Raw genomic sequence first — 15,824 nt, forward strand, 5'->3', positions numbered from 1 at the left:
GTTTTAAGTACCTTACGTACACAGAAACCCTTTAGCAACCCCGTGAGGGCCAAATGATGATCCTCATGTTATACATTGAAGATGCCCAGACTAAGAGGCTAAGTCACTTGAACCCAAACCCTTTATACTTAATCCAACACTCTACTTCCCTGGATAATTCTCCATGTGGTTAGGTAGGAAAAGGTAAATTAATAGTGGGGGAGGGGATCCTTGGGTGGCTCAGCAGTTTGGCGCCTGCCTTTGGCCCAGGGCACGATCCTCAAGACCCGGGATCAGGTCCCACGTCAGGCTCCCGGCATGGAGCCTGCTTCTCTCTCCTCCTGTGTCTCTGCCTCTCTCTCTCTATCATAAATAAATCTTTAAAAAAAAATAGTGGGGGGAAAAACCACAAAGGTCACTTATTCCAGGTCTCTCTGCAGGAGGGGATCTCCTCCATGCATGTGCAGAGGATGTATCTGTCCTTGTGTCTTCCCCCAAGCTAGGATCCGTGTGGCCAGGTCACATGCGCCAAGTCCTCGGCATCTGGCACCTGCCCGCTGCCCTCGGCCCAAGGTGGCTCTGCTCTTGAAGTCTTGCGGGTAATCCCAAGTGTATGGTTTTGAAACGAGCTTTTCTTTTCTTTCCTAGAAGACCACAAACAGAACGGGCAGGATAAGGACTCTTCCATAACAAGACTGTGAAGCCACTTCCAAACCAATGCCTGGCCACCCGAGGCCCAGGCGGGAGGAGGAGGAGGAGGAGGGAGGGGAGTGCGCAGCCGGGGCGAGGCTTTCCTGGGCCGTGCCTGTGGCTCTGGCCTTTCTTCTTCCTTTTAGTTTATTTTATTTTATTACTATTATTATTTTTTTTTTTTTTGCAATTGACCAGTTTTTAGTTTTTGAAGAAAAAAAAAAAAAAACAAGGCAAAAGAACGTGAATTTCAGATTTACAGAAAACAATACCAGTGTTTTGTTTCGGTTCTTTCATTGGCCATGTGTATACGTTCTTCCAAGTTTGGGGTCGCCCCTCTAGCTTCCGATGCTGCTACCGCACCGTCCTTGCGCTCCAGCCCCGAGAGCCGACGTTGCACAACGTTGCACAATGTCAGCTCCCGCTCGGCATCGTCTGAAACTCTTGAACTTGAGCACGCGCAGTGCTCCTCCCCTTGACCTCGCCCACCCGTCCACCCCTTGCCCCTCCCCGCTGCTCCCGGGTCCCCCCACCCCGACCCAAATCGGCTCCCCCAGGTCTGTGCACTGCACCAGCGCTGCGGGAGCCACACGCTCTGGGCAAAGCCGGGAGGAGCGGCCAGTGGACCGTGTCGTTGAGCCAATACCACTGTCCAGCTGTGCAGCTCAGAGAGGATCTGCTGGGTCAGGGACGGGCCGGATGGGCCTGGAAGGTGACAAGAAGCAGAGCATATGCGTAGGGGAAGGTAGCCCTCAAAAAGACAGGTAACTGGGTGACTGCTGACCTGAGCTTGTTAGGAATCCATGCTCTGCAGAACCTTCCAGGGTGCCAGGGACAAGCGCGCCAAAGCTAGGGGGACCCAAGAAGGAGAAATCCCAGGAAGAAGGGCACGGGAACCCCAGGAAGCCACTCAGGAGGGGGCACGGTGCCCTCAGCGGTGGCAGTTCTCAGGCTGCCCTCCGGGGCTAGGCAGGAGGAGAAAGAGCAGTGCTGGGGGTGCAGGAAGCATCCGGGGCAAGCTTCCACGAGGGTCGAGTAGCAAACACCTGGTGAGAATAAATCCGAGCACTGCCCACCCGCCTCGGGGTCCCAGGCTCCAGGGTCCCGTGCAACGGGCACACCCGTAGATGAGCTTGCACTAGGCTCTTCCAAGCCCCAACTCAGATGCAGCCACCCCGGGGGGGGGGGGGGGGTGCAGCAAGCCCAGCTCCCCCGAGTGGAGAAGAGCTATTTGGAAGAGCGGGAGAGAAGCTAGAGCCCTACGGCTATAACACTGTCCACACTGGAGTTTTGAAAGAAATAGCAATACCACAAGCTGCGCTAGGGACCGGTAATCGGGAAAGGAATTGACCACGTGAACTAGGCATCCTGTGCTATTAACCATGAAATTTTGCAGACGATGTGATAGCAGGAGATACTAGGAAGTTTTGCTTCATCCCCAATTCCGAAGTGAATGCCAGTTTTGCAGCTGGGCCCAAACCCTCATCCCTACCCTAAAGTTTCCCTCTCTTCCTTCCCATCCCCACAACCCAAAGATCAGACTACTGTTACGTTTCACCACATTGGATTTTGCGAAGACGGGAGGCAAATGGAGTGATTTGTATCAATGGAATTGCACTGACCATGTTTCTTATAGGATTCCTAAAATTTTTAATATAAAATGAAGATTTTTTTAAAAATCAGGAGTTGATATTAGGTACCAGGACCTTAGTTCAGATGATTTCATTTTTATTTCTACAGTGTTAAAAGTGCACTTATATGCTGGTTTATTTACGTCTTGGGAAAAAGAGACTACAAATTGAAGGGAAGATGGTTACTTTTTCTTTTTTTAAAAAAAAAAGTTAAGGCAGATTTTAAGACTTATAAAATGTTTAAGAAATTATAAACAGGTTAGACCCTTTGGAAAAAAAAGTTTAGAAGATATTCTTAAAGTAAATTTTTATAGTGTTAATTTTGTAATAATTTATGTTTTACTATATTACAGAGCTAACTGACCAGAATAGTTTCAGAAACAATATGAAACGTAGGAAAGTTTAAGCAATGTTTATATTTTTAAAATGTTCTTTGAATTATGTTTTTATTGTACATTTCTTCAGACTGAAAAGTATGTACATATCTTTGTTATTTTTGCACAATTTTTGTCCTGTTCGGTTTTAGAAGTCTGTTGTGTTTTTTTTTTTTATAATTTATTTTAAGTTGTAAAACTTGCAGGAGTAAAAAAACAAAAAAAAAAAAATCTCAGCAACAAAATAACCCTCTGATTTATAAACTCTTTCACTCAGAGAGGGAAAACAAAGGTTGAGAGATTAAGTGGCTGCTTCTGAGAAAAAAATGTCTCGACAGGGACGAAAGGAGCAATTCAATAGGCTTAAACATTTTAGCTGTCTACATCTTGAATTGCAGCTGGAATAAAGAGGCTCCCCACCGAATGCTGCTTACTTGATGAAAGACTGGCTCTGACCAAGGTGAGGACATTTCTGGAAAACTGAGCAAAAAGGGAAAACCCACGGTGTTTCTTCCTTCACAATCAACCACAGGTTTACTTTATAATGATGTGTTAAAAACTCACAGCTTGAAAAATGGAATGCAAATAAACGGTTTTCTTTGGGTTTGTTTTAACGGAGTTCAACTGGACCAGCCTATAAAGCATTATTAGGGTGATATCCTTTGGGTACTTCTGTTCTGCGCATCCTGCCCCAGCCCCTTGACTGCACACACACATACACACACACACAAAACCCCTGCCCACCCACCCCCCATTTGCCTGAAGATCTCGTGACTTGTCGCCAGCCATAGAGGCTCGAAAGCTCTGGTTGTTAAGCATAACACAATGCATAGACCCGTCAGCCATAAAAAAAAAAAAAGCGACTTGGATAACTTGTATGCCTTCTTTTGTATCAATGTACCAATTGTAAATAACGCTGATCAACCTTTGTAGAGAATAGTTTCTACAGCATATTCTATTATTGCTGATTCTCAGTGAACTCTTGTTTTAAAAAAGGAAAAAAAGAAATTTTCTATTTACACCTTATATTTTGTTATGCTGTCGGCCCATGGCACTTTAACAAAACTCTGTGGGTTTTACGTAGCTGGTCAGTCATGGGGTATATTCAATAACTGTTGTTGCACAGACAAGAATTTGCACCTGCTCATTTGTCCTTTCCTACTACCGATTTTAGAACCTTTTCCAGAAGAATTTTGGAGAAAGCATGTCCCAACATTCTAAACAAATGCCACACTTGTGGAGTGGGTTTCTTTTCTACGATCCATATTTTGTAACACTAAGTATTTTCTTTTTTTGTTCCGCACCTTTACATATTAGCACTATCGGATAGAATTCATTCCATGCCTGTGATAATGTAAGCAGAATAAATGTCTAAAGTAGGTGTAAATAGTAAATTCTATGGCTTACAGTTTTAAAAGGAAAGAACAAACATGTATCTATTGATACTGCCATGGTTCAGCACCAGGCCTGGAGACATTCTCCAGTGAGCGATTGTACTTTTTTTTTTTTTTTTTTTGCTTTTTTTTTTTTTTTTTTGTAACATGGCTTTGTAAATAAAATAATTTATATGTTTGTAAAACAAAGTCTTCGGGTTTTCCTAAAATTTCAATTTTTGCTCTTTCTTTTTCTTTTGGGTGAAAGTGTTCCCACCTGATGAGCCTTCCTGCTAGAACACACATTTGATAGATCGAAGAGAGTGAGTTCGTTCAACAAATATTTATGGAGCATCTTGTCGTGGCTGCCCCTGAGCTAGGCGCTCTGTGCTCAGTGGTGAGAAACAGACACAGTCCCAGCTGCTCTCTGGAAGCAACCCAGTGGGGAAGACACTAAATAAATAAACACACGATCAAATGTGTAATTACAGATTGTAGCGAATGCTGTGGTGGAGAGAATTGAATTCTGTGAGAAAAGAAAAGGAGAAGCCGACATAAAACGGGTGATGGTGGGGTGCTATCTGGGAGTCCCCTCTGAGGAAGTGGGCTGAAGGCACAGTGGGAGGGAGCGAATCCCAGGCAGAGCTGGTCCAAGGTAAAAGCCTATAAGTTCTTAGAGCCTGAGGAAGATCCACTGAGGGCCACACAGGGGGAGAAAGATGAACAGAAGTCAGGGCAAGGTCACAAAAGGCCTCACAGAGTTTGGATTTCATGCTCAGTTCAGTGGGAATCCTTTGAAAGACTTTAAGTAGGGTCGTAGCATGGCGGAGAATCACTTGGAAGCTCTTTCAAGAGACCAGGTGAGATGTAATGTGTGCTCCCAAGATGATGATGGTAGAGATAAAGAGAAGCGAATAGAATCAAGGTATATTAAATTGACAAGACTTGCTTAGGAATCGGATCCGAGAATAGGGAAAAGATTGTGTTAGGTAGCGATGCCTGCCATTTCGTCAGATGTGGAAACCAGAGGAGGAATGAGTTTTTTAGGAGGGGTGTTTGGTGGAGCCCAGAAGTCCTGTTTTGTGCACGTGTGTTGGCTCATAACTGGGATCACTGGAACACTAAAGCTGCTGTGCCAATACCCATGGCATACTCATGACTGAAACCATCAGCAGCCCTAAGTTGGAGGCACCAGTTTGGGAACTGTTAGTATATGAATGAAATTTAGAGCCACAAAAAAAAAAAAAAAAAAGAAAGAAAAGAAATTTAGAGCCACAAGCACGAGTGGGATTTCTTGAGAATATAGAGCAAGAAAAACAGACATTTAGAGGTTAGGTGGAAGCAGCAAACTAGCAAAGAACCCTAAGATGAAACATTCACAGAGAAGAGCGAACCCAACAGAAAGTGGTTCCCTGGGAGCCAGGACTATAAGATGATTCAAGGAAGGAACAGTCAATTGAGTCAAATACTGCTGCGCAATGTAAGATCAAGATGGTGTGGTGTTCAGAGTTCGGCAGCATGGAGGTCATGGGTGACAGTTTCCTAGGGTATTTGCCATAACAAATTACCACTATGTGGTGACTGAAAGCAGCATAAATTTATTCTTTCAGAATTCTGGAGACTGGATGTCCAAAAGCAAGCAGGGCTACCCTCGCTTTGAAGGCTCTCGAGGAGAATCCTTCTTGGCCTCTTCCAGTTTCTGTTGACCGCTAGCAGTCCATGGCATTACAGACACATCACTCCCATCTCTGCCTCCATCTTCACATGGCCTTATATCCCCTAGGTCTCTCCACGTCTCAGATCTCCCCTGCCTGTCTCCTTTTTTTTTTTTTTTTTTCCCCTGCCTGTCTCCTGTAAGGACATCACCCACTGGACTTAGGGCCCACCCTAAATCCTGGATGATCTCATCTCCGGATCCTTAATTACATCTTTTTCCAAATAAGTTCACACTCTCAGGTTCCAGGGATTAGGATGTGGACATTTCTTTTGGGGGGTCACTATTCAGTCTGCTACAGTAACCTTAGCAAAGCAGGTATGACAGCGTGGTAGGGACTGGAGTGGTTTGAAGGAAATTCAGATGTGTCCGCAAATCTTAAGGAGATTAGAAGGCTCAAGGGAGTGTTTGGATTTTGTTTTTATTTTTTCTTTATTGTTTTTCAAGGGAGAAGAGACAAGATTATGATTCATATGCTGGTAAGACTGGAATAATAGGAGAGGGAAAAAGCTAAAGAAGCAGGAGATATTAAAAACAAAAATAAAGGGAGGGGCACCTGAGTGGCTCAGTCAGTTAAGGGTTCTGCTCCTGGGTTTGGCTCAGGTCATGATCTCAGAGTCATGAACGTAGAGCTTGCTTAAGATTCTATTTCTCCTGAGACGCCTGGGTGGCTCAGAGGTTTAGAACCTCCCTTCAGCCCAGGGCATGATCCTGGGGTCCCAGGATACAGGCCTGCATCAGGCTCCCTGCATGGAGCCTGCTTCTCCCTCTGCCTCTGTCTTTGCATGAATAAATAAAATATTTCATGAATAAATAAAATCTTAAAAAAAAAAAAAAGATTCTCTTTCTCCCTCTTCCTCTGCCCCTCCCCCAACTCATGTGCTCCTGCTCTCTCTCAAAAAAAAAAAAAAAAAAAAGAAAAAGAAAAAGAAAAAAGAAAAGAAAAGAAAAGAAAAAAAAAAGAAAAGAAAAGGGAAGGGAAGGGAAGGCTCTGAGAAGGCAAGAGGGAGGTGAACCCAAACATGTGTTTGTAGTGTTAAAAGATAAACTGAAGCATATTAAAAAACTTTAAGAGTCTATTTAAGCAAAAATGGATTTGAGGGGCACCTGGGTGGCTCAGTCAGTTAAGTACCTACCTTTGGCTCAGGTCATGATCTCAGGGTCCTGGGATAGAGCCCTGCACCCAGCTCCCTGCTCAGCAGGAGCCTGCTTCTCCCTCTGCCTGGCATTGTCTACTGTGCTATGTGTCAAATAAAGATATTATTTATTTATTCATGAGACACACACAGAGAGAGAGAGAGAGACAGGCAGAGGGAGAAGCAGGCTCCCTGCAGGGAGCCCGATGCAGAACTCGATCCTGGGACCCCGGAGTCACGCCCTGGGCTGAAGGCAGGCAGTAAACCACTGAGCCACCCAGGCGTCCCTAAATAAATTAAATCTTTAAAAATAAGAAGAAGAAGAAGTAATTATTAGTGAAACTGGATTGTCACAGTAGTGAGAGCACATTTGAGATTGGTGATCAAAGCGGGGTCCTGGCCGGGAGCAGACAACCTTAGAGAGTGGCCTGAGCACACCGAGGGCAGAGCCAGGCCATGACAGCTCCAGGGCAAAGTCAGGCACATTTCTGATCATTCTGCCTCAGGCCCAAGTGGATATTTTCACTGCTGTGCAGAAAAGAAACCCAGGGCTAGCAGATGTGAACCTTGGCACGCAGTAAGCCCCTGCAAATAAATGTGCAGTTGGAGAATTCGCAATCACAAAACCTCAGTGTGCTGCTTCTAGCACCAAGAACATCACAGATCCATTTGTTTTGAGCTTTGTCTGGGACTGGCCACCCATCACTGCCTGAGTCCAGGGGTCTTCTAACTCCACTCTGAAGGAGCCTACGCAGCCTGTGTTCTCCAAACCTAGACCTCCAAGAAAATCTTTTAAGAAAGATTTTATTTATTTATTCATGAGGGACACAGAGAGAGAGAGGCAGAGACCCAGGCAGAGGGAGAAGTAGGCTCCCCATGGGGGGCCCAATGTGGGACTCGATCCCGGGACCCCAGGGTCACGCCCTGAGCTGGAGGCAGACGCTCAACAGCTAAGCCCCCCAGGGGCCCCAGGATGTGCAGGTCTTATAGATCCCTGGTTCTGAGTGAAGTCGCCAGGAATGTATTTTAATAAGTGTATTTTCTATTCGGTGCATCCTCATGAGCCACTCACCTAGACAACTAAATGAGGAAAGCACAAAAAAGCTGAATATCTCAAAAACTAAATCAATCCCATGAAAGCCTGAGTCCGTTCAGAGCCACTGCGGGAAGCTCGCCAACAGCAGCTGCGAGGTGTTGCCTCCGTTGTGACATCTCGAAACACCGATCCTATCTAAGGTCCTAACTATTGGAAAAGTTCTCTCCACTTAAGAAATTTTGGGATGTATTCTGGGTTTCCCTTTCACCTTCAAACGTTTCAGTGAATCTCTAATCAAAGCAAACATCACCATCACCAAAGCAAAGCGTTTGCTTCCTCTGAGGCCTGAGCAAGCACTGTGGAAGCTGCTAGAAAAATAGGAGCTTGTGCAGCCTGTATAAGGATTTTCTGTTTCTCCCAACTCCCTTCACTTCCCTATCTGATTTCCTAGCCAGTTCCTATTACTAACCCCCCCCCACACACACACACACAGACACGCACACTATGCATCTACCCATTTTCCTGAGTAATACAGACCCACTGGGGGCTGACAGGGATAGGATAACAAGTCTGTCGCATAATCAGAACGGGCTAAAGGCAGAGACAGCCCCATACAAGTGACAAGAGCAGGGAGGAAACCATGATCTGAGAGCTTTTCTTTTGGAAAAAAAGAAATCAGATGCATGTATTTGGTTTTGTTCGCAATGTTTGCAAGTCTTTTGGTTTTGTCCAACTCAATATGCTCAGAAACGTTTGACATGGACTAGATACACAGCCTTTGGGTATAAGACAGACTTAAGTCTGCTGAGAGGGTGTCTCGGGGCGCTCACCTTCAAGCACTTAGAGGGTGTTCCCACCAGGTCTGTGCTGAGCCCAGCACTGTTCAACATTTTAATTAATGAATTGGCATTCAGAGTAACCTTGGTGATTAAAGCCAGGAATACCAAGAGCCGGATCTGTAGAATAGCTGTTCCCTTTGTGGGGGCACGAGGGAGGTTTCTGGTGCAGGAAGTGCTTGACCTGGGAACTTGCTAAATGAATATAATCGTTGGCGAAATATTTATCAGGTTGGGTGCTGAAGAGTTGCTCATTTCACTGTGCATTTTGACTTTGAAAAGTTTACACACAGACTCAAAAAGCAAATAGCCGACTTAGAGCAATAATTGTGTCAGCGCAAAGAAGAAAGTGACAAGGTGGTTTAAGGAGAATACTACTGAGAGGCTTATTTCCCCCCAGATCCCTCCCCCAGGGGGTTGGGGGGCAGGAGCTGCCACAAAGGGGAGGGGGCAGCTATGGGTTGAGGATGGAGAAGAGGGTGAAAGTCTCACAGGAGGTTGTCGGACCCCTGGGAGCCCCATCACCTCTCTCACGCAGCCAGGCAACTGCTGTTCCCCCAGCTGGAGACAGAGGGGTTATTTTCTAGAAAAATGAAATGGGATACTGAGATTCAGGATTCAGGGTTACCAGACTCAGCAGAGAAAGGTAGAGCTTGCGGTGAGAGGGGGCTGGGACGAGGCATGAGCTCTCTCTTCTCATCATAACCTGCAGAATGTTCCCTTGCGTGTGTTGCATTGATGTGTTTAAAATTTCAGTAAGGATAATATCGGGGCCTAAGTAATGACGGAAATGGATGAGAACCATTGAGTCATCTCACATTTGCGTTTGGCAGAGTAGTGTTTGGGCTTTGGAAGCTTAAAGAGTCTGGAAATAGGACCAGAGAAAAACTGAACGTGAGCAAAGGGAATTGATGACAGTGACTCCACTCTCCGGAGGTGGTTAGAAATGGACTTCCCAGGGGTGGCTTTCAAGGCCGTCCTCCTTCACCGGGGAGTTCTCCCAGGGGCCCCTTTGTGTTGGTGATGCAAACGGGTGATGCTGACATGCAGGTGCTTTTTCTTTCAAACCATGCATATTTCATGTTTCCTTGGATTTCAAATTTACCTTTGGGGATCCCCTTGCGGGTCCAAGGAGCTGTCTTGTTCAGTGCCACATGGTTCCTGAAAGAGTGGCAGGCACACAATAAGTGTCGAATTAAAAAAATGAAGCAACTGGGGCGCCTGGCTGGCTCAGTGGGGCCCTCATGACACTCTTGATCTCAGGGTTGTGGGTTCCAGCCCCATGTTGGGTGGAGAGATTACTTAAAAACAAAATCTTTTTTTAAAAAAATGGAGGAGTCAATGGTGTGGCGATAAAGTCGAATATCTGGCTCTTGGGAGTGACAGGGGAAGCGTTTCTGCGACGTTAAATACACCCACCGTGACCTACCCATTGCAAGCTACCAGCACAACTTTGCTGAACACAGAGAAGGAGGAGAAGAACACAGGTGAGTCCTCCGAGTCTGAACAAGCCAGCTCCAGGCCGCCCTGATGTTGGCCAGTGGGACAGACACGCTTATAACCAGTGATACTATATTAATTCATGTCAAACTACACACAATAATTTAATCCATTAGTAAGAGCAGAAAGAAGAACTTTGCTATCACTTAGAAATGACCAATATTGAAGCCAACAATTTTTTTTACTGCTTTTCATTTGTCTTTTAAACTTATTTCTGCTTAAAAAGGGCATTGGGGCAAAGTGGGTCTCTTAGTTTCAAAAAAATAATATACAAAGCAATTATCTATCTTTCTTGTAAAAGCCATCCCCACTCTGTGGGCTGTGCTCCAAATGCTTCATTTGGAACCTAATATACTCTTCCATTTAAATATAGTGTCAAGGGTGATTAGGCTGTAGGACAACCCACAAAAGCCCATAAATCCACAATGCTCTTGAAGTCTGACATCAATGCAGTAGTATATTGGGGGAAATGCATTCTCAGTTTCGGCCAGGGAAGACAGGATTGCATGCCACCTGGCCACCATCGCAGCCATGAGACACCACACCCTTCTCTCGACCCCACTATCTGCCAACTGCCAGGAGACTCGAGACTTCCAGTCTGCACCCGGAACAGACCCCCAGCTCAAGGCCATACCTTTGCTGCTCTAACAAAATGAAAGTGGCCAAAAGAATAAGGATTTCCCTGGTGGTCCTGGTGGTGACGGTGGCAGTGGTGGTAGTAACAGTAGTAAACTATAGCACAGCGATGGGTTTCACATCTTTTCTAATTTAATCTTTGCAATAATTCTATGAGATAGGTGAGATTATTGCCTCCATTTTACAGATGAGAAACCAAAGTTTATGGACATCAAGTAATTGAGGATCACACAGCCAGTGAGTGGGAAAGCCTTTTGGAAAAGGGTCCTCGATTCCTCAGGTAAACTGTGTAAATAGTAAATCATCTGGTCATCCATCACACAAGTAAGTGAGAAGCACAAAGAACATTGTTGTTCAGAAATTTTGTTCTGGGTTTTAATTTGGTGGACCTAATTCAAGCTTCAATAGACCCAGTGAGTGTGATAGAAGTTACATTTAGTCTTAGTTTATAAAACGAGGTTCAGTTTATATGATATTCTGAAATATAAAAGTAGCCCAAAATGAAACACAACAGGGGCACCTGGCTGGCTCAGTCGGTGGAGCTTCCAACTCTTGATCTTGAGGTCATAAGTTCGAGGCCTATGTTGGGTGTAGAGATTATTAAAAAAAGAAGAAGAAGAAGAAGACAAAGAAGTACAACAGAACAGAAAAAGAAAAGAGTTCAGATAAAAACTAGTGAAATGTAAATGAGGTCTACATCTGAGTACAGTTTGATTTTCTAGTTCAAAAGTGATGTTCTATGGTTATTTGACATACTGTCATTGGGAAGAGCCAAAGGAAGGACACACAGAACTTTTTGCACTATTTTGCAACTTCTTGTGAGTCTTTTTTTTTTTTTTTTTAAGATTTTATTTATTCATGACAGACGCAGAGAGAGAGGCAGAGACACAGGCAGAGGGAGAAGCAGGCTCCACTCAGGGAGCCTGACATGGGACTCAATCCCGGGTCTCCAGGATCACACCCTGGGCTGAAGGCGGCGCTAAACCACTGGGCCACCGGGGCTGCCCCTTCTTGTGAGTCTTAAACTATTTCAGAATTTAAAAAAAAAAAATATATATATATATAGGTATATATACACAATACCTTTTATATATATAAGGTACTGTAAAGGGTACCACAGCCCCAGATCCCTTATCCCAATCTTCTCATGCTCTCCTTTGTACTATGGCCACTGTCTTGACATATGTCAAGACCTATGTCTTGACATAAGCTTTCATGTCCTGTAAAATAGATCTAAATTTGTGCTTAACAATATCTGCATAAAAAATAAAAAAATAAATAATAAATACATAAAATTTTAAAAACCAATATCTACAAACATTTGTTTAGCATTTTTGCTTTTTTAGGTCAGTGAAGAATAAAGAAACTGGACACCACTTCTGGGTAGTTGGAGCACTGTGTCTGACGACCAAATGTCACCCTCTCACAAAGACTGACATGGAACTTCTGAGACCAGAGCTCCCATTATCCTGCGTACCTGCTACATCACATCACAGCCACACAGTGACAGCAGGCTCCTGTCTTAGCCCTATCTAGTCCAAAGATTAATACGGTGTCATGTTTAGACAGTGTTCTGGTTTTTGTTTGTTTCTTTTTAAACGCTAAATAAATAAATTTAAAAAATGTATCTCACCAGTAAAACAACCTGGTGAAAATAAAATCAAGTTCCAACCTTACATCTGTCTTGGGATTTACGAGAGACCTTTTTTTTTTTAAAGATTTTATTTGTTTGACACAGAGAGAGAGAGAGAGAATGCAAGCAGAGAGGGAGAAGCTTGACAGGGAGCCTGACCTGGGGCTCGATCCCAGGACCCAAGGATCATGACCTGAGCTCGATCCACTGAGCCACCCAGGTGCCCCTGCAGGAGAACTTTTGAGTGTAAAGCAAATAGACCTTTAGCTCCTCCCGCATGGTCACACAGAACCAAGAGTCTGTAGTTTCTTAAAGCTGCGATACAAAATCAGAAATGTTACCCCAGAAAGTCCTACAGTGGGGAACCAAGTGGGACGGCCTGCGGGCAGGGGTTGTGGAGATTCCCGGGCCTTAGCCATGATTTCCCCTTCTCATTTTAACAAGACTGTTAAGATAATAATAGGAAACACTGGGATCCCTGGGTGGCGCAGGGTTTAGCGCCTGCCTTTGGCCTAGGGTGTGATCCTGGAGACCCGGGATTGAATCCCATGTCGGGCTCCCGGTGCATGAAGCCTGCTTCTCCCTCTACCTGTGTCTCTGCCCCTCTCTCTCTGTGTGTGACTATCACTTAAAAAAAAAAAAAAAAAAAAAAAAGCAAACACTTATGTAGCGTTTAGTACATGCCAGGCACCATTTTTTTAAAAAATAGCTTTACATTAAGTAGCTCATTTGGTCCTCAAGACATCCCCCTATGAGGAAGAGAAGTTATTCTCGGTATATCCATGGGAAAACTGAGGCAGAGAATTTAGATGTTTTGCCCAAGATGGCAGAGTTATTAATGGCCAGTGGTAAAACTGCTGTAAAGAGAGGTGGTCGGGGGGATCCCTGGGTGGCTCAGTAGTTTAGTGCCCACCTTCGGCCCAGGGTGTGATCCTGGGGTCCCGGGATCAAGTCCCACATCGGGCTCCCTGCATGGAGCCTGCTTCTCCCTCTGCCTGTGTCTCTGCCTCTCTCTCTCTCTCTCTCTGTCTCTCATGAATAAATAAATAAAATCTTTAAAAAAAAAGAGTACACCTTAAAAATGTGTGGTTTGTTCAATGTTAATTATGCTTCGATCATGCTGTTTGAAACAACAACAGAACTGCCAATATTCGGGCCCCAACTCAAGAGAGTCCAGGTCAGGTGCCCCGAATGGGGCTCAGCCTAGTACTTTCTGGTTCTAAGGTGCTGTCCGACTGGGAGCCCCTGCACTAACGCTCCCCCAGGAGTTGCTCCCCAAACCAGCAAGGGATTAGCAACAAGAGGAGGAGGGTGATGGGGAGGCTGAGAAGGACCCAGCCCATGGTGCTGACTAAGCCCAAAGTGGCTTAAGGAAGGGCATCAACCACGATGGATCGCCGACTCCACTAGGTGGCACCTGGACCTTCTCTTGGGCGGGGCCTGTTCCCCGGGCCTCGGGGCCGTGGTGCGTGCACAGAGGAGCCAGGCCAGGCGGCACAGGCCGGAGCCAAGGGTGGGCCTGGCCAGACTCCAGGCCCTGGGGGGGGGAGGCCCAGACTGCTGCGTCTCAGGGTCACGGTTCTAGTGTCATCTGAGGCTCAAAGAACAGAGCCATTCTCAGGGACCGAGGAGCCACGGAGAGGAAATAAAGATCCAAGGGAGAGGCCCAAAGGCCTCGAGTTCAGGGCACCAGGCGGAGGCCACTGTCTCCAGGGCACCACCATGCAGTCTTCTCCCCCCCATTGAGGAACACTCCGGACAGTTTTTTTTTAAAGATTTTATTCATTTATTAGAGAGAGAGAGAGAAAGTGAGCACGAGCCAGGGAGGAGCAGAGGGAGCAGGAGCAGCAGACCCCCTGCGGAGCACGGAGCCTGGCTGAGGGCTCCGACCCACAACCCCTGACACCCTGCCCCGAGCCAAAACCCTGGGCCTGATGCTTAACCAACTGGGTCTCTCTCCATTTCCAGCCACCAGCCATTGCCTGGCCTCGCTGTGCTGAGCCAGTCACTGCCCACAGTGATCACACAGCTTCGGTCACCCCTGAAGGGTCAAGCATTTAGGTGGTCATGATTTGAAGGGGGGCACATATGTTAGGCTTTGCTGTTTGTGCTCCACTGTCACCTCCACCAGGGAGCATAAAGCAAGTCCCCAAAAGAAGGTTCAAAACACATTGAAGAGGTGAGCCTGGATGGCTCAGTCGGTTAAGGGTCTACCTTTGGCTCAGGCCATGATCTCAGAGTCCTGGGATCCAGGTCTATATCGGGCTTCTGGCTCAGTGGGGAGTCTGCTTCTCCCTCTTCCCTCCCCCTGCTTTTACTCTCTCTCTCTCTCTCTCTCCCAAATAAATAAAGTTTTAAAACACACACACATTGAAGAATAAAACCCCACATCAGTAGTTTCAGATTCTCCCCAGAACCCAATACAAACCAGGGGTCCAATCTGGCCCTTAGGGTCCACAGGCCCCGGAGTACTGCATCCGCTTTGTCAGCCTTGTTCTAGCAGGGCTCTCTAGGCTCCAGTTAATTCTGTCGCCAGGATGTCCAATCAAAGTAGCTTAGATAATGGGACCCCGTCATTGTATGTGAATCCTGACACAGTGCTCGCCTTTATCTGTTCTACGTGTGCGGATTCCACGAATGATTTCTTCAAAGGAGGCTGCTGCTAAAAAGTTAGCAAAGCACTCTCCCACGTCATCCTGAAATATTCTCTTTCTTAGAAACCTAAGCTGTGTTGCAAATTTGGGCATACGATTTTCAGATCATTTCAGAGAAATGATTCCTCCTTCTTGGAACACCTACTTCAGACTTCGAAGACAAAGAGCATCGTTCCCCTCCCCCCCCCACCCTTTGCTCAAGGTTGTACCAAGCTCCCAACCACTGGCCATCCAGTCTCCTTCTCTAGTTTTCTCAGATCCTCGGAGCACAGAATTCTCAAGGGAGGCCCAACCTCTGAAGGTTCAGTCCCACATGTTCTCAGCACCTCAGCTACCTTCTGTTTCAGGCTTGATTCAGTTTCCTGGAATTGCCTTTCTGGTTCTTAGCTCCATCCTCTATTTTTCAATTGCTTAAAAATTATTATTAAATGCTGAGAGTTTAAAATTTGTAAAATACATATGAAGAATCATTGTCCAAGAACACCTGCACACCCACTACTCAGATAAAGAAAAATCTTATTGCCATTACACCTAAAATCCTCAGGATAGTCCCCCCAAATCCCATTCCCTTTCCTTTCCCTCCAGGGCAAACACTACACTGAATTTTGTGTATAATTCCCTTGCTTTTCTTT

The 15,824-nt window shown here is 45.7% G+C and overlaps 1 protein-coding gene and 1 long non-coding RNA gene across 15 annotated transcripts in view; both read left to right on the forward strand.

Moving 5' to 3' along the window:
- The window catches only part of ATXN7L1 (ataxin 7 like 1), a 245,328-nt gene extending 239,991 nt beyond the window's left edge, over positions 1 to 5,337 (forward strand). For 11 of the 14 annotated variants that reach the window (XM_038562722.1, XM_038562725.1, XM_038562724.1 and 8 more), the window contains one exon: positions 628 to 3,533. In XM_038562722.1, coding sequence (XP_038418650.1) covers positions 628 to 669 — 42 coding nt within the window. In that variant the 3' untranslated portion in view covers positions 670 to 3,533. Of the gene's footprint in view, positions 1 to 627; positions 3,534 to 4,315 lie in introns of those variants that run through there. The other 3 variants (XM_038562723.1, XM_038562726.1, XR_005373183.1) reach the window with 2 other exon arrangements.
- Positions 5,338 to 7,133: 1,796 nt separating this feature from the next.
- LOC111090900 lies at positions 7,134 to 13,006 on the forward strand. The gene is made up of 3 exons (XR_005372916.1): positions 7,134 to 10,256; positions 11,093 to 11,185; positions 12,252 to 13,006. It is a non-coding gene; the product is annotated as an uncharacterized LOC111090900 (long non-coding RNA).
- The last annotated feature ends 2,818 nt before the right edge of the window (positions 13,007 to 15,824 follow it).

Source organism: Canis lupus, chromosome 18 (assembly GCF_011100685.1).
Source record: "Canis lupus familiaris isolate Mischka breed German Shepherd chromosome 18, alternate assembly UU_Cfam_GSD_1.0, whole genome shotgun sequence".
NCBI lineage: Eukaryota > Metazoa > Chordata > Mammalia > Carnivora > Canidae > Canis > Canis lupus.